The 21,044-nt window shown below is 41.6% G+C and overlaps 1 protein-coding gene across 1 annotated transcript; it reads right to left on the bottom strand.

The window, feature by feature from the left end:
• Positions 1-12,432: 12,432 nt before the first annotated feature.
• On the bottom strand, positions 12,433-15,072 carry LOC108701186 (E3 ubiquitin/ISG15 ligase TRIM25). Its single transcript, XM_018235483.1, has one exon. It carries the CDS (start codon positions 14,400-14,402, stop codon positions 12,978-12,980), a length of 1,425 nt encoding a protein of 474 aa, XP_018090972.1. The 5' UTR covers positions 14,403-15,072; the 3' UTR covers positions 12,433-12,977.
• Between the last annotated feature and the right edge of the window lie 5,972 nt (positions 15,073-21,044).

Raw genomic sequence — 21,044 nt, 5'->3', positions numbered from 1 at the left:
TGTGAAAAAGCTCACACAGCTAGTTGGCACTTGCATACCTCCCAACTGTCCCTCTTTTGACCACTCAACCCCCTGTCCCTCTTTTGTACTGGAAAGTCTCTCTTTTCTCTGCACTGAACAGCCAGAAAAAAAACAGTTTCTAACTTAATTGGCTTTTGGCAGAGAGCTCAGAACAGCTAACAGGTGCAAATAAGATACTTTGTAACAATTTTGACTCTGGTTGGTGCTGGTAGTGGTGAACTACTAGGAGGAGCAGCACACCAGTCCCTCTTTTCTCTGAACTGAACAGCCAGAAAAAAAACAGTTTCTAACTTAATTAGCTTTTGGCAGAGAGCTCAGAACAGCTAACAGGTGCAAATAAGATACTTTGTAACAATTTTGACTCTGGTTGGTACTGGTAGTGGTGAACTACTAGGAGGAGCAGCACACCAGTCCCTCTTTTCTCTGAACTGAACAGCCAGAAAAAAAACAGTTTCTAACTTAATTAGCTTTTGGCAGAGAGCTCAGAACAGCTAACAGGTGCAAATAAGATACTTTGTAACAATTTTGACTCTGGTTGGTGCTGGTAGTGGTGAACTACTAGGAGGAGCAGCACACCAGTCCCACTCCCCAACACAGCTAGACTAATAGCACTGGGCTCTTATAGTAGCAACTAGCAAAGTAAAAAAAAAAAAAAGAAAATAAAAGCAGTCCTTACAAGGACTATTGGGTTACAGGCAGCAGTCAGCAGATGAGAGATCAGCAGCAGTGCCCACAGCAGCTACATACAGAGCACTGCAGTAGAAGGTAGATTACTAGCCAGCAAAGCTACCTAACCTAAAATGTCCCTCAAATCCCTGCAGAGTTCTGTCCCTACAATACAGAGCAGTATCAAGTAGATTACTAACCAGCAAAGTTACTATCAACTGTCCCTCAAATCACTAACAGCTCTCTCCCTACACTAGCTCTTCCAAGCACACACAGGCAGAATGAAAAAACGCTGCAGGGCTTCAGTTTATATATGGAAGGGGAGTGGTCCAGGGGGTGTGGGGGTGGTCCAGGAGGGAGAGCTTCCTGATTGGCTGCCATGTATCTGCTGGTCTGGGGTGAGAGGTCAAAAATAAGCTCCAGCTATGGCGAACCCAAATTGGCGAACGTCGCGCGACGTTCGCGAACATTCGGCGGACGCGAACGGTCGATGTTCGCGCGAATTAGTTCGCGGGCGAACAGTCCGCGACATCCCTACTCCTCACACTCTATAATTGTGTAGGGTACATGGACATTAGGTCCCCAATTCTGGCACATACACAAGATTTTAGGGCGATAAACAACTTGCCTTGTCACAAAATGGCACCTGCCTGCTAAAAAAGACTGAAGGAAACAAATTTTAAGTAACAAATATAGTGTGAGTAAACTTTATTTTGCTCAACTAAAATGATAGAAAAGAATTTGGAATTATTTCTTAGGGTGACAGGTCCCCATTAAAGTAAAGGGTAAGGGTTGCCCCAAAGATTCACCATGCAAAACTGACAAGACGATAATAAAGCTCCAAAAAACAAAATTGTGAATCTGAATTTAGAAGGGCAATTGGCCCCCAGTTCTCAATTCTCTCATCATCCTTCCCCTTTGACAGCAGAAGAACACCTCATTGGCTCATGCATACCCACTCCAAACATTCATTAAAGATCTTAAGTAACACTGGGACTAATAGCTCTTTAAAGGTCTTATAGAATTCTTTATGTATTCTATCAATCGCACCTGCTACCTCTTGCTGTCAATGGGGAAAAGTCCTCATTTACTGAATCAGGTCCCAGGGCCGCCTTTAAGAAGTTTTCGGTCATTTACCTCTCCAAAGTTTTACATCTGATCAGACCAGCATCGTACGACCTTACAACTCCGAGGATACCCTCCTTGGACGTCTGTAAATAGCCCTCGGAATCAATAAGGCAAGTCATCTGCTTTTTCTTAAAGGTCTCTCTATAATTCTGAAAGGGATCCTGTAGGCTTCTCATGAAAGGGTCCAGGGAAAACACATAAAAGAGGGCTTAAAGGGCAATCCTGTCACATCCCAGTTCTCACATCAAAAACTTCACCATGCCAGCTGTTCATAAGAGGGAAACTCTTTGCATCCTTTTATAGGGCTGATAGCCAACCTATACATTCTCTTGGAATACCATATTTTGACAAAGTAACCCACAGGTATTCATGGTTTACTCTGTCAAAACATAAGCAATTTAGAACAATCGCACACCCTTAAGCTGGCCATAGACGCAAAGATCCGATCGTACGAATCAACGTACGATCGGACTTTCCCATCTCCCGACCCTCCACTAACCATTCAGATCAAAGTCTTTACCATTCCGATCAAATAAGAACAGATCAGCCGATGTTCTACCCCTGACAGCAATCGTACGATACTTATGTCTGAAAACACTAGTGACAGTCTCCCTCTGAAAATCGTACGATCGACAATACATGCAGAGATATTATCGGCAGGCGACAGAAATCTTCTAACCTGTCCGATCGACCAAACGACCGATCTCCGACGGACGAAAAATGTCGGGACTCTCCACACATGGTCCGAAAATCGTACGAATCCACGATTTGCGTCTATGGCCAGCTTTAGAGAGATCAGCCCTGTGCACAATATTAGAGGATCAGTAACCTCGCAATTGATCTGGGAAGAAGATATCAGCACACAAGGCATAAGCGTTGCACCCTGCTCGTTTATTGTGCGGAAATGCAATGTTTCAGGGACACGCCCCTTTGTCTGCACTAAAAACTTTAAAGGAGAATACTTCTGTTACCATCACTAAGCCGACAGGGTTGGTGGGATAGTAGTTTTGAATACTGTGGATTACAATGCGGAGGCTGAGCGCCAATTAATGAATACCCTCCACTACAAAAAATTGAATAATGACCGTACTTTTAAATGAAATGAATATCTTACTTCACTCTGCTGTTATGGAGGGATTAATTACTGATGATGTGTTCCAGTTACTCACCACAGAACACCCTAAGGCCCCCAATGTATACTTTCTTTCAAAGATTCACAAACAATTGATTAACCCTCAAGGGCGACCAATTGTGTCCAATATAGGATCAATCTGGTAACCATTGGCAATATACATTGAAACGTATCTCCAAGAAATTTTACCCACTTTAAAGACAGGTTTGAGTGACACTGCTGCATTTCTGAACAGATTGCAGGGCCGCCATCAGGGGGGGACAAGTGTCCAGTGCTGCATTTTTGAAAGAGCCGGGCCCCCCAGCCGAGCGCCCGAGTCATGTGGCCATTTCGCAGGTTGCTGAATGTGGAAGTGCTGGAAAACTGAACAGCAGAAGTCCTGAAGCCGCAAAAAAACCCGAAGTCACGAAAGGAGGCAAAGTTGATGTCCTGAAGCCTTGAGTTCAATTCTACTGAACACCAGTTTGTGTTTTTTTTAATCCCCTGGCCACCAATGTATTATTTTAATATTCTATAGGCCCCTGCCACCAATGTTTTTTTTTAAAAAATTTTGGGGCCCCAATTTTTTTTTCACTTGTAAGGGGGGCCCTGGCACCAATGTTTAACCTGAGCCTTTTCTCCTTTGAATGGCTGCCCCCATTGCTACACAGCAGCTTATTTATATAAACAATACTAGTGTTTCTGAAGCAAACACAGCAGTTTTACCAATGCAGGGCAACACTAAATTATATTTGTATTACTTAAAAACTTTTTTTGATGTTACTGTTCCTTTAATCTAGAAGATGTATTTTTGCCAGTAACTTTCTGTCTGTGTTTAGCAAGGCAATTGGTCTCCAATTCTCTATATGTCTATCGTCCTTACGATAGATAGATCAGTGCTATTCTTTAATTGACTGGGCTAAAATGCCTCAGTTCAAACAATCATTAAAAACTTCAACCCAGATTGGGGCCAACAGATCTTTATGGATTTTACAAAATTCAGCTATCACTGCTTGGTGATTTATTTAGATGTAACTTATCAATTGCCTTCACCTACAGTGATTCTTGCTACCAAGGGGGAAAAATCCAAAAAATTTGTAGCAGGAAAAGGGGTTGTCGCTAAAAATGCCTTCATCTTTCAAACCTTCTCTCCTTAGAAAGGTCACTATAATAAGATCTGACGACTCCCAGAAAACCCTCCTTTGATTCATGTAAATTACCCTTGGAGTCAAAAACACCAGAAACAAATTTCTTCTTAAAAGATTCTTTACAATTCTGAAAAGGATCTGGTGTTTTAAAAATGTTATAATCCTCCATAGCATTCAGGATGAAATTAAGCAACACTTACTAGATTTCTTTACTGACGGGACAATCTTTCCAACAGCTTAGGGAAGAATGTAGTATCCCCCATACACAATTCTATCGATATTTGCAGATAAGGCATTATGTGGAAACTGCTTGCAAATCCCAAACGTCTCAAACCCTTACATATTTTGAAAGGATGTGTCACAAACATTCATACCCAACACACCTTATCTCACTTCTGTATATGAACCTCGCGACAGACAATACAGACACACGTCAACCTTACATGCTAAAGTGGGAAGAGGACTTAGACCTCACAATTTCTGAAAAGTCCTGGACAGAAATTTGGGAAACGGCCAAACGAACCTCAATCTGTGCAGCCTCTAGTGAGAGAGCTTATAAAATAATATTTCGTTGGTACTACACGCATTGCTAAACTAAGCGGTAACCCGGATCACTCAAAGTGCTTTAGAGGATGTGGAGAGAGGGGTTCCTTCCTGCACACCTGGTGGACCTGTACAGTAGCTCAGGAATTTTGGAGGATGGTGGCAACTTTGCTCTCTGAAGTTCTACATTGTGCTATACAAGCTTCTCCACACACTTTTCTCTTGGGAATGAAAATTAGAGCCATTCACTTAAAACAAACACGTAAATTAGCTACTCATATCCTGACAGCAGCAAGATCTTTATTGGCAGCAAACTGGAAAAGACCTACAATTCCGGGCTTACAAATGCTGATATCAAAGGTAAATTGGATTAGAGCGATGGAATCCATACGAAACAGACTTCAGGATAGAAGTTATGAAGGGGAGCTGGAGTGGTATCCGTGGGCTCAACATCTGGAAACTTTGCAACTTCGAGGTACCGTGCAGTAATCTGAATTTACTACACCCCCAGACCTAGTCAGACCTGTCTACTTTTCTATTTCTCTTGAACCAACAAAAACTTCTTTCATTTCCATGAGGATTCAATGTTTCACTGTTGCAATATACATTTTCAGGATATGATGCATAAGTGTTGATTGAGCTAACTGAAGAGTCATATTCTGTTGTGAAGCATCTGATACAGTCAATTGCATATTTTCTTGCATCATTGTTGTACCTGTTATCTTTCCTTATAAATGAAGTTAAATTACAAAAAAAAAAAATGTGATAATCCATTTCAAGAATAAATAATCTATAACAACTATATTGGTGCTGTTTTATCAAGTTCTTAAACTGAACCACCTTCTCACCCCCCCCCCCCCCACTCCAGCCAAAAATACTTTTTCCTCAAAGAATTGTATTTCTCTTTTTACTTCCCTTTTTAAAGATAGGGACTTAAAGAAGGCACTTAATTAACTCCCGGTGTATTCCCACCAGAAAGATATTGAGTTAAAAATCTCCTGCCTTGCCAATACAATCTGAAGAGAATCTTCAAAGGACTTTTTTCTTGTACATCTTTCAAATATTCTATTCCCAGTCTCCAAAGACCTTTCTCTTTTTGCGGAAAGACTGATACACCATAGGTAAAAGAAACCCTCATTTAATCAGAGTATTCTGTCAGTTCCTCCCTAACCTAAAGAATTCGATTCTACTACTTCTGCTTGAGCAGAAATAAGTGTAATAAGCTTTCCTTCCTCCCCAGGTACAAATGTCAAATCAGGTCAGCTTGTGATACCACCTTCTCCAAAAAAAGCCCCTTCACTCTTATTAAATCTTCCTGACCTGTCTTTAGCACGTAGGACTTGATTAAAGTCTCCAGCTAAAATTATTGCAACAGAAGTGCATAAAAAAGGTTGCATTTCCTCTAAAAGGGACCTCCTTTCAGAATATGCTGGTGGGCCACTGGTGGGCCATACACATAACCAACTCTTTGTTTCTAAATTTAACATCCTTCTTGTATTTAAATGACTTTCTTAACAATAATCTCCTCATTACTTATAAAAAGCATCCCAACTCCTGCCGGCTCAGCTGCAGTTGACCAAAAAGAAGGTCCAAAGACCCTGCGGCATGGCACTCGCATTGCTACCTCGTGAGGCAACTTCAGGCGACCTCGGAAAATGAAGCGCCGCAAGTGCCATGCGGCGATTTTTCATTCTAGCAGGCAGAAGACGGGGGAAGCAGTTTGGGGAGATAAGTCGCCCCAAAGAAGAGGCGATTAGTCGCCAGGCGACTAAATCTCCCCGAATCTCCCAGTGTGACCTTACCCTTAGCAGCCTTTGTTGTTAATCTTGTCTCCTGTAAAAAGATTATATCTGCATCAGAAGATTAGAGATTAACATATGTTACAAATCTAGCCTTTGGGGATTTAATGCTACACATATTGGAAATTGACAATGTAAGAGATTGTTCTGGCAATTTAGATTTTTTACCTTCTTTGTTTCTCCTCACCAAATCTTTTTCCCTCCATTTCAAGAGAATTAGCCTATTCAAAAGACTCCCAATCATCCTCATTCTCATTGAGTCCCTTTACCTAAACATGTATTCTCTTTCCTCCTTCATTTTGGTAATTTGCCCAGTATACAAATATTCTCCATCCTTCTGTGTCACTGTGACAGAATGCTCTGTTATAAAGATAGCTAGAATCTCAGCCATAAAGCAGGGCAGGACTGCTGCTTACAATGGGGATCAGATAGGGTCTGTGTTGCTGTAACAGAATACTCTGTTATAAAGATAGCTGGAATCTCAGCCATAAAGCAGGGCAGGACTGCTGTTTAAAAGAGGATGGGCATTTAAGAATGTGATTCTTTACACATTTCTTTATCACACATAGTTTTGACACAAATATGCCTGTGCTGTTTATTTTGTTTCATATCTGATTTTTCTTTTTTGTAAAATGCACACACACATTGATGTTTTACCAATATGGTCTCAAGAGCCCAAACCAGTCACAGAATTAATATGTACTGTATGTGTCATGTGAATCCGCAACAGGTGCCATTGTATCCCCATTCCTGTACCTCCCCAGCAGGAGTTTATTTATATCTTGCAAATCTGATATGATACCTTTCCAAAAATGTGCAAATGAGGATTAATTATCATGCAAATGCCCTGATAATAATAAGGAAGAGGGAATTTCTGGGAGGGAGTTGCACACTAATTACACTCACTGTAATAGCAGTTATTAGCTCTCCACAAGCCATTCTCATTGTTAGCAAGATGCAACCAAATCCCACCTGTCCCCTCTATCCTTATCCTTTGTCTGTTCAGAATATCCATGGAAATCCCTCTTGGCCCCTGGAATGATTGATGAGTTTGGTGTCTGGTGGGGAATGATGGGATTTGTAGTCCCATTTATTATGTCTGCTCAGACAATAATAACTTATTGCTGTGTCTGGGGGGGGGGGGGTTTATTGAATCAGCACTAGTGCCCCAGTCTCATACCTTTTAACTCTAAATTTTAACATTTACCCTATGTTACTAGCAATCTTGCATCATAAGTGACACACACACACATTACATTGAATATTTCCTGAATGAAAAACCAGTAGGAGCCTTGGCTCCTCCTTGGCTCCTCACTGTCTAAACCTAGAATAATCAGAGAGGCATATCTACTATAGCAAAGCACAGACATCACCATGTTTTTTTACCAACTTTAAAATATTAATTAAATCATCTCATTATCCCCCCCCCAAAAAAAATTACTAGGTTTTTTATTCTGCTCACAGTATTGCGCTCTGTAGCAAAAAATATGCATTAGAAGCTATTTCCTATACATTAGCAGGGCCCGGATCTAGAACTTACAAGTGGTACAATGAGTGGTAGTATTCATACTTGACACATCAATTAACATTGGATAGAGACGGATAGAGCTTCAGAGCAGGCCTGTCAATTGTGCTCATTTTCTGCAATAATGTTTAACACTGTGACAATGAAGTGAAAAGTGACAGTAAAAGTAGGATATTGAAACAGTGTTACATTACATGGTGATTTTAGCAGTAGAAGTGTTTTATTGTTTAAACATAGAAATTATAAACAAAATGCTTTTTATATATGTGCTATGCACTTTTTAATACATTTCTTGAAGATGTTATTAGTGATATTTAAATTGGCAGTAAATAGATCAGCACTCTCGGTAGGTGGGAAAAAAAATCACCATGATTGAATACATTTTGAATTTTTTTCACCTACAGAGAGTGCTGATCCCTTTATATGATATACAACCATTTTTTTGATCCTGCACCTTGTATAAACCATTGTGGATTGAGTGCTGGCATATTGGATTTACTAGATAGATAGATAGATAGATAGATAGATAGATAGATAGATAGATAGATAGATAGATAGATAGATATAGATATATAGTCCAACAGTTCTTTCCAGCACTCCATTCTGTGTATCAAACAATGACCCATACGTGCTTCCATATAAAAAATACCAGAAAAATAGATGCACACCACGATTTATAAGATATTAAAAAATAGTTAATTTTATTTAATACATTTCTTAAAATAGATCAGGTCAACGTTTCAGTCTCTGTTTAAGACCTTTGTCAAGACCCAAATGTTCAATTAAAAACAACACTTTTATAGATAAATTGTTCCTGCCCACATGTGGTTGCCCCTAATATGTATAAATTGGGTATTTGACCCTGCTCCATAGCTTGGTACATATTCATTCATCTAAAGTTATACTTGCGGGGATAAGCTGGAGAGGAGAATATAGATAAAAACAAACATAATCCACTAAATTACGCAGAGAAAATTTGCCTGAACAATTTATAAATCTTCTGTTACAAACTAGTAACACTTGTATCAACTAAGTGGCATTTCTATCTAAAGATGATTTATTCATTCCATAAATAGTAACAATTTAGAAACTTTATCAAAGATTTAAGATAAGAATAGAAATATCAGCGCTGATTCAAAAAGCATATAAATGAACAATGGTCATTTAACCCTAACGGTGCCAGTGTTCAGTTTCTTGATCCAAAACACTTTAGATCTATCTCCTCCTCTCTGTGATTGATGTGATTGATGGCAATATACTTAATATATATATGAAGGTGGGCATTCTGTGGCCATGTTCAAGAAAATGTTTAGCCAATGGTTTAGGTGTAAAGCCATCTCTAAAGGCCGTACTTATAGCAGAGCGTTGCCCGTCCGTCCGCAGCCTCAGGGTTTGGTCTGCTTTACCCACATATGCTAGACCACATGGGCATGTAATCAAATAAATTATATGTGTGGTGGTGCATGTAATATGATGGCGAATCACAGAGGCGGGCCAGGCTGGCTGGGCGCCCTAGGCAACCTAGCTGGCCAGCTCGCCCACTCCTTCCCCTGTAGCTCGATGTGTGCTGACTCTGGTGCACGCATGAATGGCGACGCTGGTGTGCGCATGCGCAACGACGCTGGTGTTCGCATCGACACGATTGTGTGCATGTGCGTCAACGATGGCATGCATAAGTGCTGTTAGAGGAGCGCAGCCAGGTCTAGGGGTAGGCAGAAGAGGTAGCTGCCCAGCGCCCCTCAATTGTTGCGCCCTAGGCAGCTGCCTCTTCTGCCTACCCCTAGTTCCGGCCCTGGTGAATCAAAAAGCGTTTCCCTGTATGAGGGTGTAAAAAGGAAACGCCAAGTGTCATATAGCGACATAATGTACAACTCGGACACCAAAAACACCCAGGCTTTAATCTGTTAGCCATGTATTTCTCCCTTTGGTTTCATAACAATCAACCAGGTCAGTCTTGACCCAACAGGTCACACAAATTGGTCCCATACTTATAACTGACTATAGGGGGTTCCGGTAAGATTTTAGCCAAATCACTGTCTGCCCGAATTTTATTCCACTCTTTCTTAATAACATCCCCAAGTGCCTTAGTACCCGTATTCAGGGCCGCCATCAGGGGGGGACAAGTGTCCCGGGCCCAGGCATGAAGGGGGGCCCGGCAGTGCTGCACTTTTGAAAGGGGCCCCCCTTGAGAGCGCCGAAGCCTGTGGCCATCCTGAACAGCCGAAATGCGGAAGTGCTGAAGGACCCGAAGCAACCAAAACAGCTGAAGCCGAACTCCCGAAGCGGCGAAAAGACCCAAAGTCATGAAAATAGCCGAAGTCCCGAAGCGGAGAAAAGACCCGAAGTCACGAAAACAGCCAAAATTGAAGTCCTGAAGTGACGAAAAGACCCGAAGTCACGAAAGGAGGTGAAGTTGAAGTCCTGAAGCCATGAGTTCAATTCAACTGAACACCAATGTGGGTTTTTTTTTTTTTTAATCCCCTGGCCACCAATTTATTATTTTAATACTCTATAGGCCCCTGCCACCAATGTTTTTTTAAAAAAAAAAAAAAGAATTTTGGGGCCTCAATTTTTTTTAACTTGTAAGGGGGGCCCTGGCACCAATGTTTTTTTAAAAAATATTTTTTGGAGCCCAATTTTTTTTTAACTTGTAAGGGGGGCCGTTGCACCAATGTTTTTTTTTTTTTTAAAAAAGGGGGCCCTGACTATCAATATCTTTTTATAACTTGTGTGTAGGGGGGGTAACTTTTTTAGCGCTGATGTCTGTGTGGTCTTTGGGCGGGATGAAATGAGGCTTGGGTGGAGTGGGTGGGATCTGGGGTGGGGCCCCGAAAATTTTGTTGTACGGGGCCCCATGATTTCTAATGGCGGCCCTGCCCGTATTATACTTAGTGCAAAACACAAGTCCTGGTTTGCGTTTTTCAAACACACTATTCTCTGTACATTTTTTATTTGCAGTATCTAAGGCTCGTGGCAACACCTTGTCTGGGTATATAATTAAATGTGAATTAGGGAGCACCAACTATCAATTAAGAGAAACAGTAGATGGTGTGCAGGGTTGGAAATGTAAAAGGCCTTGGCTGGGTACCCTTTAACAATAAATCTATTCCAGATTGCATCAATTTGCTGTTTACACGGGTGGTAATTGGAATTATTCCTTAAAACTCTGCAAAATTGGCTGATCGGTAGTGCTTTTTCAGGTGGCTGGGATGGCAGCTTTCATAATGCAAAAGTGTTTTCCTATCTGTTGATTTGCTGAAAAAGGTGTATTCTAAGTGGTCACCTTCCACTATAAATTCCACATCCAGGAATTGTATTCTTACTGGATGTATTGCATAGATGAATCTAACAGGACAATCAATAGCATTTAAATAGTTAATCATGTGACATGCATCCTGGTGTGCATCAGTTTTTTAACTGCATTTCAAGCAGTGATTTCTGTTCTCTGTCCTGAAACAATGTTGCAGAAGCCAGTTGAGTAACAGACCTGGTGGAAAAGGATTACTGTTATATTGTTTCCAGAGACGGGACCAGATAATAGAAAGGAACCAATGCTGCTTTCAATAGCAATGACATTTAAAATCACAGATAATGTACAATGAATGGATATTGGGAACTGCACACAAAAACTGTACTTTGGAAATTGAAATACAATGAACTTGCCTGCACCCTAACGGGGACATAGAGGTGCTTTCCAAGTCAAACGATAAGCAAAATTCATGGCATTGCTGGAAATCCCCTGTTCTTTGATATTTTCTCCCTGCTGCTCAGTGTTTACTTTGACTTTGTACTGTCAGAAAATGATGTATGTAAATTCCATAGTTTGCATACCGAAATATTGACATCCAAGACATCAGCTAAATCGGTTTGCAATGGTCTTCTTTCTCTGGAGGTGTTTTTTAAGTAATGACAGCTTCATAAAAGTAACTACGAGTGGGGGTTTCCATGTAATCTTTGCAACTTCATTAAAGGAGTTGTTCATCTTTGGATTAACTTTAAGTATGATGTAGAGCAGGGGTCCGAGCTACTGTACATTCAATTGTAAATAAAGGTTGGGGAGCAACACAAGCATGCAAAAAGTTCCTGGGGTGCCAAATATGGGCTGTGATTGGCTATTGGTAGCCCCTATGTGAACTGGCAGCCTATAAGAGGTTCTCTTTGGCAGTACTCATGGTTTTTTATGCAACTAAAGCTCACATTTAAGCAAGGAATCCAAACAGAAGTTATTTGAATCAGAGACTGGAATATGAACAGGAGAGGGACTGAATAGACAGATGAGTAATAAAAAGTAGCAATAAAAATAAATGTGTAGCCTTACAGAGCTTTTTTAAGATGGGGTCAGTGACCCCCATATGAAATCTGGAAAGAGTCAGAAGAAAAAGGCAAATAATTAAAAAAAACTATAAAAAATAAATGATGAGCAATTAAAAAGTTGCTTAGAATTGACTATTCTATAACATACTAAAAGTTAACTTAAAGGTGAACCACTCCTTTAGCTACAGAATGTGTGAAAGGGCTCCCTGTGCTTCAACTGAATATATTATATTTTGTAAAGGAAACATTGGCCTCATTACATATTACACAATAAATAATGTAGGCACCCTGTATAAGGGTTATGTTCCCTTTGGGCTAAAACTGCAGATTCACTTAGACACAATGTTGACCTTGATGGGTGTAAGTCTTTTTTCAACGTCCTCTACTATGTTACCTTTGAAAATGGCATCATTATTGGAGCAGCAGGTGTGTCCTAATTGTCCTCTTCCAGAAGTACAGTAGGAGGTGGGTAGCCAATCATATCCGTGACCTTCACACAGGGAAAACAAGACTGCAGTTTCCTGTCAAGTCCAACTGCCGACTCAACAAAACAGCACACAAACAAACAGTTAAAGGCATATTCCCTCTATATTTGTTTGAATTGCACCTTTACTTCTGTTCTTCACCCAGTTAGTGAGCTGTAGTAACCCTCTTGTGGTAGAAACTGGAACATATTATCAACATACTAAAAGTTCATTCCAACAACAGATTCCTGGAAACCCCTAAAGTCGTACCCAGCCGCTATGGACCGAGAGAATTATATGGAGCGGCTCGGTGAAGGTAGCAGTAAAGGTGTACAAGTGTCTGATTGGGTCACTCAGTTCAAAAAAAGAGAGGCGCCCACCCTCAAACTCTAGGTATATCCCTATTTCTTCATTGGAGAATGTATGAGGCAGTATGACTTCCCTAGCATTGTGTATTATGGAATACCCCTTATCCCCTCTGGTCAGCACCCAGGACTTGTCATTGTACCCCATTCTGGACTCATCCCCTTTCCTCTTGATACTGGTGTAGGCCATTCCCACCATCCAGTTCCCTGGATTGCTGGTCTCAATCTTCCAGTAATGGCGCCCAGAGGAGAAACTCCTGCTACTCAAGACCTGAGCACACCAAAATCTTGCAGGTGTTTCCGGGCGGTATTTGTTGGTCTTTGACCAGGAGGCAGCCCTTAGGTCATCGGACAGAGTCATGTAATTGCCGGCCGTGTTTATATCCAAGATTGTGTCATTGCTGTCTTCAGTTAAGAATATTCTTCTTCTGTGCAAACCAATCACTGCGGTGACCAGCAAGTCCTTCAACGCCAGGTCATTTTCCTGGTCACTTTCAACTTCACAATAATCCACGTTATCTGGCTCCCATCCCTGTAAAACTGTTAAGGGGTTCTCCGTGTTGCACAACAACTTAATATGGTGGATCTTACTAATCAATTGGCCCCTCTTGGTCTTGAGAGAGTAAATATGCTCAAAGGCTGGAAAGGGGGGTTTCCTGTTCCATATCCCTCTACCTGGTTCTTCCTTATAGCGTTGATCCAGCAGTCTTTGGAGCTTCTTCTCTATTGCCTTGTTCTTAAAGATCAGCTTCTCCAGGAATTTTTGGAGCTCATTCTTGCGGTTTTTAGAGGCCACTCTTACATGCTTCTGATAGTGGTCCTTGTGTTGCCTCTCACAGCAGCAGGACTCACAGATGCAAATCTTGTCATCAAAGCAATAGTAGTTCAGCAACTTCTTATGGACCACGCAGGAAGAAGAACTGAGCTCAGATAAGACATGCTCACCTGACTTGCAATGCACCCTAAGGTGGTTAGGGCACAAGTAGGCTTCACACAGTAGGCATGTTTTGGAGGCTGTTACGGAAGCATGGAGGCAGTAGGTGCAGAACATACCAGTGTCCTTCGGCTCTGGTTGATTGCCCATGACCGCCTTCACTATTTTACACAGTGTCAAGTTTTTTTTCAGCTCTGGCCTCCTGTAGAATGTTTGTCGGCACTCAGGGCAGCTGCATTCTGCCTCTCTCTCCCACTGGCTGTCCCAGGTGCGGCTGATACAGTGCAGGCAGAAGTTGTGAGCACACACCAGCGTTACGGGATCTTTATAAGCCTCCTGGCAGATGGAGCAGGTTAGCTCTTCTCTCACAGCAGCTAACTCCATGGCTGAGTCTACCGAGATTGAATGAAAAACACATTTTCTCTTTCTTTTCACCCTCTGAAACTGGTCTTACAAGGAACATGATGTGGTAAAAAACATGACAGGTTGACCTTTATTGTGTTAAGATGAGAAAGAAAGCTCCAAAAGGGGAAAACCCTTCACAATTCAGCTTCAGTGCGTTAGGGAAGAAGGAGGTGCAACTGCACCAGGCCACTATGCATCTAGTTATTTGCCTGCTACTACACTTCTGAAATTGAAAAAGCTCTCTAGTCTTCCAGGCTTGTGGTTCTGGGACTGATCATTACAAGCCCCCTAGAGGCAATCTAATGTAACAAAATTATCCCAACAAACGTCACCCCAGGAGAGTAAATAATGTATGGGCTGTGTCCCAATGGATACCCCAGCAAATGCCACCCTTTATCTCTGCAGCCAATTTTGATGTCACTGTTTAGGTTTAAGTAGAACTAAATCCTAAAAATGAATATAGCTATAACTGCTGTATTTTTTATACTGAAGTATAGTACCAGCCCAGAGCTTCAGCATTGCTATAACAGTAATGGTCCAGACCTTCAAAGTTGTCCCTAGCAGCCCCCTATCTTGCATTGGCGTAACTAAAGAGGAAGCAAACCCTGCAATAAATATTTGTAAAACAACTCAACATTTTGGGGGCCTGAAAAAGAATTTGCTGTGGGGCCCAGTAATATCTAGTTCTGCCATTGCCATCTTGGATCTTGTTAGGGCATCTTTGGTCTTTGGCGGTTGTTGGTAGTCATCCAACAAAAAATTACATTTGTCTGTCATAGAAGCTGATGCTATATGGCTGACTATTCAATTTTTATGCTGACTGCACTGGTTTCTATGTCATCTGAATTAATTACTAATCAGCCTTGTATTGTGACTTTTTAAATTCTGTATACCAGTAATCCCCAACCAGTGGGTCGTGAGCAACATGTTGCTCCCCTACTCCTTGGATGTTGCTCCGAGTGGCCTTAAAGCAGGTGATGATTTTTAATTTACTGGTTTGAAGGAAATCTTTAGCTGCATAACAAAACATATGTACTGCGAAACATAGCCTCCTGTAGGCTGCAAGCCCACATAGGGGCTAGCAAAAAAAGGTTGGGGACCCCTGCTGTATACAATGTATATTGTGAGTTGGTCCCTAAGCTCAGGTAGCAGCCCAGCATATGTGCTGTGAATCAGCAGTAAAGATGGCTTTAATTATTCTTTAAAATGAAGCCAGAAATTACTGAGCTCTGACATTAAAAACCAAGTACACTACACTTAACCTTGAGATCTCAGATGTTGCTGGACTTCAATCCCCAGAATCCTTTCAGATAAAATTAATCCTCAAAGCATGCTGGGAGTTGTAGTACCTCAATATCAAGGTTTGTTGTTTGGAGAAAGAGCTGTCTCTGCCTATGAATCAGGTCTTATTCCATACAGTGGCCACAAGGGAGCATGCTGGCACCACTAAATCTGATATTGCAACAGCTTGGGTTCCATTATTGTTTGAGCTGTCAGTTTGCAGAGTACAACAAATCCTGTCTTGTGTTGACAGTTCAAAAGCCACTAAAGTCCACGACCATAACAGAGACGAGAGTTAATTGCTATGGAGGATTCTGCAGATTTTGCTCAGTACAAATGAAGTGGTGTCTGTGGCTAAATTTCCCATATATATAAAAAAGATATTTATTGATTTGAATGAAAAAGATTTGTATTAAAAAGAAAATAATAATGAAAGTGAATGTACAGGAGTCATACGCACTGGGTATTAGCTGAGACGGCAACAAAGTATAACAATGGAACTTATGTTAGTGGATATGTGAAAGGGCCTTTTAGTTTCCATGGCAACACATTCCCTAGCTTTTCCTTTGCCCTCACTGAGAAAGAAGGAGGGGGAAATCAATGGCAGAATTGTGGGATTTGTATATACAATTGTGACATTTTTGTTTATCACTCATACAGAAATGATCCAGTAAAGGGAAATCATCCAGTAAAAACAACTCTCATAGACTTTGTATAAGCTATACTGTGGCACCTCCCTCTCATATGTATAAATACAAATATACAGAGAAGAAATGTTCTGGGCACACAATAAGCTATACCCTCATACTGTACTGTCTAAGGGAACCAATATGGTAACTCCTACCCCTATGTATAAAAGTAAATATACAGAGAAGGAATGTTCGGGGCACACAATATGCTATAGCATCATACTGTTTGATGTCACGATCTGCACCATCCAATCTTGCGTCATGGCTCCGCCCCCTTTGTCATCATGACATGCCCCCTTTGACATCACGGGCCACCCTTTCGTTCCCGCCCCCTCCACCAGCCGGTGTCAATTTTATTAAAAGGTGGCAACCCTAATTATATCCCATATAATTAAATACTGATTAATAAGAAAATGTATATTGATATATTTAACAAACAACTATTTTTTATATGACCTTAACATAATAATGATCTGAATGAAAAGCATGAAATGATTTAGACAAGCTGTTTGTGGACAGTGTCTTCAGATCTACTGATCACCAGCTACTGGTAGATCACTATTTACCTTTTGGGCACCCCTGGTCTAAGGGAAACAATAAGGCACCCTTTACCCATATGTATATATACAAATATACAGAAAAGGAATGTTCTGGGCAAACAATATACTGTTGTGTATATAAAATGTATAATGTAGTGTACAGAAAGCTACAAATAATAGATATATTTCGACACCAACACCCCTGTTATGAAATCCCAGGACATAAAAGAATGACGAGAGAGAAGAGAGAACTGTAACAATTGGATGTGACGGCAATGTGTGAGTGTCGTTAAACCCTTTACTAATCCTAATAAGCAGAGGAATCCCTATTGTGTGGCTCCTGATCCCAAGGGCAGGGAAATGAACTTGAAACAAGGCACAAAAGATCTGTCTGTCTCCCTCGGCAGATGGAAATTCCTCTGCAAAATAAAAGTGACACTGTAGCCTGAATGAATGCTTGAGAGAGCTCATGCACACACTGCAATATTCAGCAAGGAGGATACTACCCTGGGTGGGGAAATAGGAACCCATTTGATGTTATTCAAGGGAGATTGAATATTAAAGGATAACTCACACCTATTTTTTTTTTATCACGTGTAGGATAATGTTTTAGGGAACCCATAATAAGCACTTGGCTGTAGTCAATATGGTAGTTTATCAAGAGTGCTTAATGGGAAAACAGAAGTTTGATAAAGGGCTGGTTACGCCCGAAAGGTTGCTTCATTTGCACAAATAAATTATTTTTCACTATACTGGATTGCTGCTGGAATTTGTATTGGAATTTGAACTGGACCTGGGCAGACAGAGTCACAGCCGGCACCCGACGCTACAAAAAGCGGTGAGATTGAGTGTGTAGCACTACTCTCCATGTTTGTGTAATGGGAAAACAGCAGTACTCACCTCAATCCACCACCAACACTTCCCATAGTGATCTATAGTATATGATTTGGCTAGGGCAACACTTTACAAAAACAAATCTGTAGGCACACAGGGCTGCACCATCTTGAGCCCCTTTAATACAGTTCTCAGAAGGGGACAAAGTTGTTGTTGTGCCATGTTTTTATGGAGCTTGCAATCTAAGGATACAATCTAGGCAGGTGCTACCATGGGAAATGTCTAATTTAAGGTCATTGGGTGCCAAGACCCATTCTCTGCAAATTAACCCATTCCCTGATGGGAGAATCCGACCACTGCTTGACAGACCCTTTCCCACGCTGCTCAGGGACAATTTGGGACTTTTCTTTATGTCCAAGTCTGTTCTCAGGGAGCATTAACAAAAGTGGCAGATAATGGCATCATTCATCCTTAACAGCAGCGTGCTTGGAGGGGGCTCTTCTTATCACAGTGTCAACAGCTATTCTCCTTGCCTGGTACCCATTGAACCCATACCCTTTAGAAATATCTTTATTTCTTCTTAGGTCTGTGTGGCAAAGTATTTTTCTTCCTGTGTATATTTGGAATATGAGGAGGAGGTGCCAGAATTTTTCTACAGTACAGCATGAGGGTATATCTCATTTGTGAGCCCAGAATAATTCTTCTTTGTATATTTATACATATATTGAGGAGCTATATTGTTTTCCGTAGACAGTAATGTATAAGGGTATAGCTTACTGTGTGCCCAGAACATTCCTTCTGTATATATTTGTATTGGGTAGGAGGTGCCATGTTGTTTCCCTTTGAGAGCACAGTATGAGGGTATAGCTTATGTATGTGTCCAGAACATTCCTTTTTTGTATATTAGTATTTATATAAATGGGAGAGTGGGGCCATATTGTTTTCATTTGACAATACAGTATAGTTTATACACAGTTCATGAGTTGTTGTCATAAACAAAAACTGCGACAATTATACTGTATATACAAATCTCAGCCTTTTGCGTGCCCAGAGCATTCCTTCTCTGTATGTTTGCATTTAAACATATGGGGAGGAACTGCCATATTGTTTCAGTTAGATAGTACAGTGTGGGCACACATTGCTATTTAACTTCTACAGGATGGATGGAAGAATACAATGCATGGAATAGATCAGGCGCTTGTCATTTTGATGGTACATGACATTTTGCAGAACAGAAAGGCTGCTGGGAAAGAGGAAGTGCAGAAGTGGGAGACCAGATTACAGTTGTGAGGGGGAGGATTAGGGTCTGAGAGTTGATCTGCAGAAGCGCAGATTACTTCAGTTCCTTCCTGTCTTCATCACATTTCCTGTCATTCACCCAGAGGAACAGCCAAGAATGTCATTATTGCTATAAACATCCCCCCTACCCTGCACAGAGAAATCTAAATTGTATGTTGCCCTAACAGTAATAAATTCAGGTACGTGTTGCATGGCATGGCTACTTAGACATCAGTATAGTCTGCATGCATTTATCTGCAGTACTGTCCCATACAGAAGGGTTGTTCTGACATGGGTGGAAGGATTGTATGATTCTTACCTTAATCCCGTCACTATGGATATAAGAGTTTAGAACTGTTAGTCTGTATTGCCAGTACACTCTGCACTGCGCCCCTTTTCCTAAAGTTAATTGTTAATGTTGCAGACTCCCAGAATCGGATGATTCATTGCACAATCCTGTGACTCAGCGCAGTGCTGGGTGCCAGCTGGACTGGGTGCAGAGTAATGGGAGATGCTGGGGAATGTTCTATTCATGGATCTATGTTTGTACAGAGTAACCTAATGCTCTCCTGCCTGGGCCCAAATTATTCAGGATCTCAGGAAAACACCGAGGGTGCACAGCGAGGGGTGATTTGGGGATAGTAAAACACAGTACACTTGCCTGCAGCATTAATCTGAGGGAAGATTTGGTGCACAGAGGAGTCAGGGTGATGGTCACAGTACAGTAGCCTGCAGCATTTGTTTGAGAGAGGACCTGGGGCTAGGGACACAGTGCACTTGCCTGGGGCATTTACTAGAGGGAGGATTTGATGGCACAGTACAGTTACCTACAGGGCCGCCATCAGGGCGACACAGGGGGTACTGCTGAACCAGGCCTGGGCCTGAAGGGGGGCCGGCAGTGCTGAAAGTTTCAAAAGAGCCAGCCCCCCTTGACATCGCCGAAGCCGTGCTGCCCTTCCAAAGTCCCTAACAGTCAAAATGCAGAAGTGCTGAAAAGCTGAACAGCCGAAGTCCTGAAGCCGGGAAAAGGCTTGAAGCCATGAAAATAGCCGAAGTCCAGAAGCAGCGTAAAGATCCAAAGTCACGAAAACAGCCGAAACTGAAATCCTGAAGCGACAAAAAGACTCAAAGTCACAAAAACAGTTGCAATTGAAGTCCTGAAGAGGAGAAAAGATCCAAAGTCACGAAAACAGTCGAAATTGAAGTCCTGAAGCGGCGAAAAGACCCAAAGTCACGAAAACAGTCGAAATTGAAGTCCTAAACCGGCAAAAAGATCCAAAGTCACAAAAACAGACGAAATTGAAGTCCTAAAGAGGTGAAAAGACCCAAAGTCACAAAAACAGTCGTAATTGAAGTCCTGAAGAGGCGATAAGACCCAAAGTCATGAAAACTGTCGAAATTGAAGTCCTGAAGCAGCGAAAAGACCCAAAGTCACGATAGGAGGCGAAGTTGAAGTCCTGAAGCCACTACTGAACACCAATGTGTGTGTTTTTTTTAATCCCCTGGCAACCAATGTATTAATTTAATATTCTATAGGCCTCTGCCACCAATGTGTTTTTTTTAATAAATATTCTCTGGGGCTCAATTATTTTTTAACTTGTAGGGGGGGGGGGGACCTGGCTTGACCACCAATTTTTAAAAAACTTTAACGTGTGTGTGTGTGTGGCTTGCGGGCGAAAATGTTGTTGTACATCGGTATTTTCTAATGGCGGCCCTGGTTACCTACATTAATATCTGAGCGATGGTTTAGGGGACACAGTGCAGCATTTATTTGAGGGAGAATTTGGGGTCACATTACAATTTGCTGCAGCATAACGACACCGTGATCCCGGTCCCAGTACCAATGGGCGAGGCTGAAGGATTTTCCAGCAGACAAGGGACAAGAGGGAGACGTTTCTCACGAGACAGTAAGGTGTTAAACCTGTGACGCTTAGGGGGTGAGGTCTAGGACTTCTGCGTCACGTGTCTGAGCCCCGCCAGCTGGTGACGTTTGGACGCTG

This window comes from Xenopus laevis, chromosome 9_10L (assembly GCF_017654675.1).
Source record: "Xenopus laevis strain J_2021 chromosome 9_10L, Xenopus_laevis_v10.1, whole genome shotgun sequence".
Lineage (NCBI taxonomy): Eukaryota > Metazoa > Chordata > Amphibia > Anura > Pipidae > Xenopus > Xenopus laevis.
The sequence above is the reverse complement of the archived record's forward strand: the minus strand, read 5'-3'. Positions and strand labels throughout refer to the sequence as shown.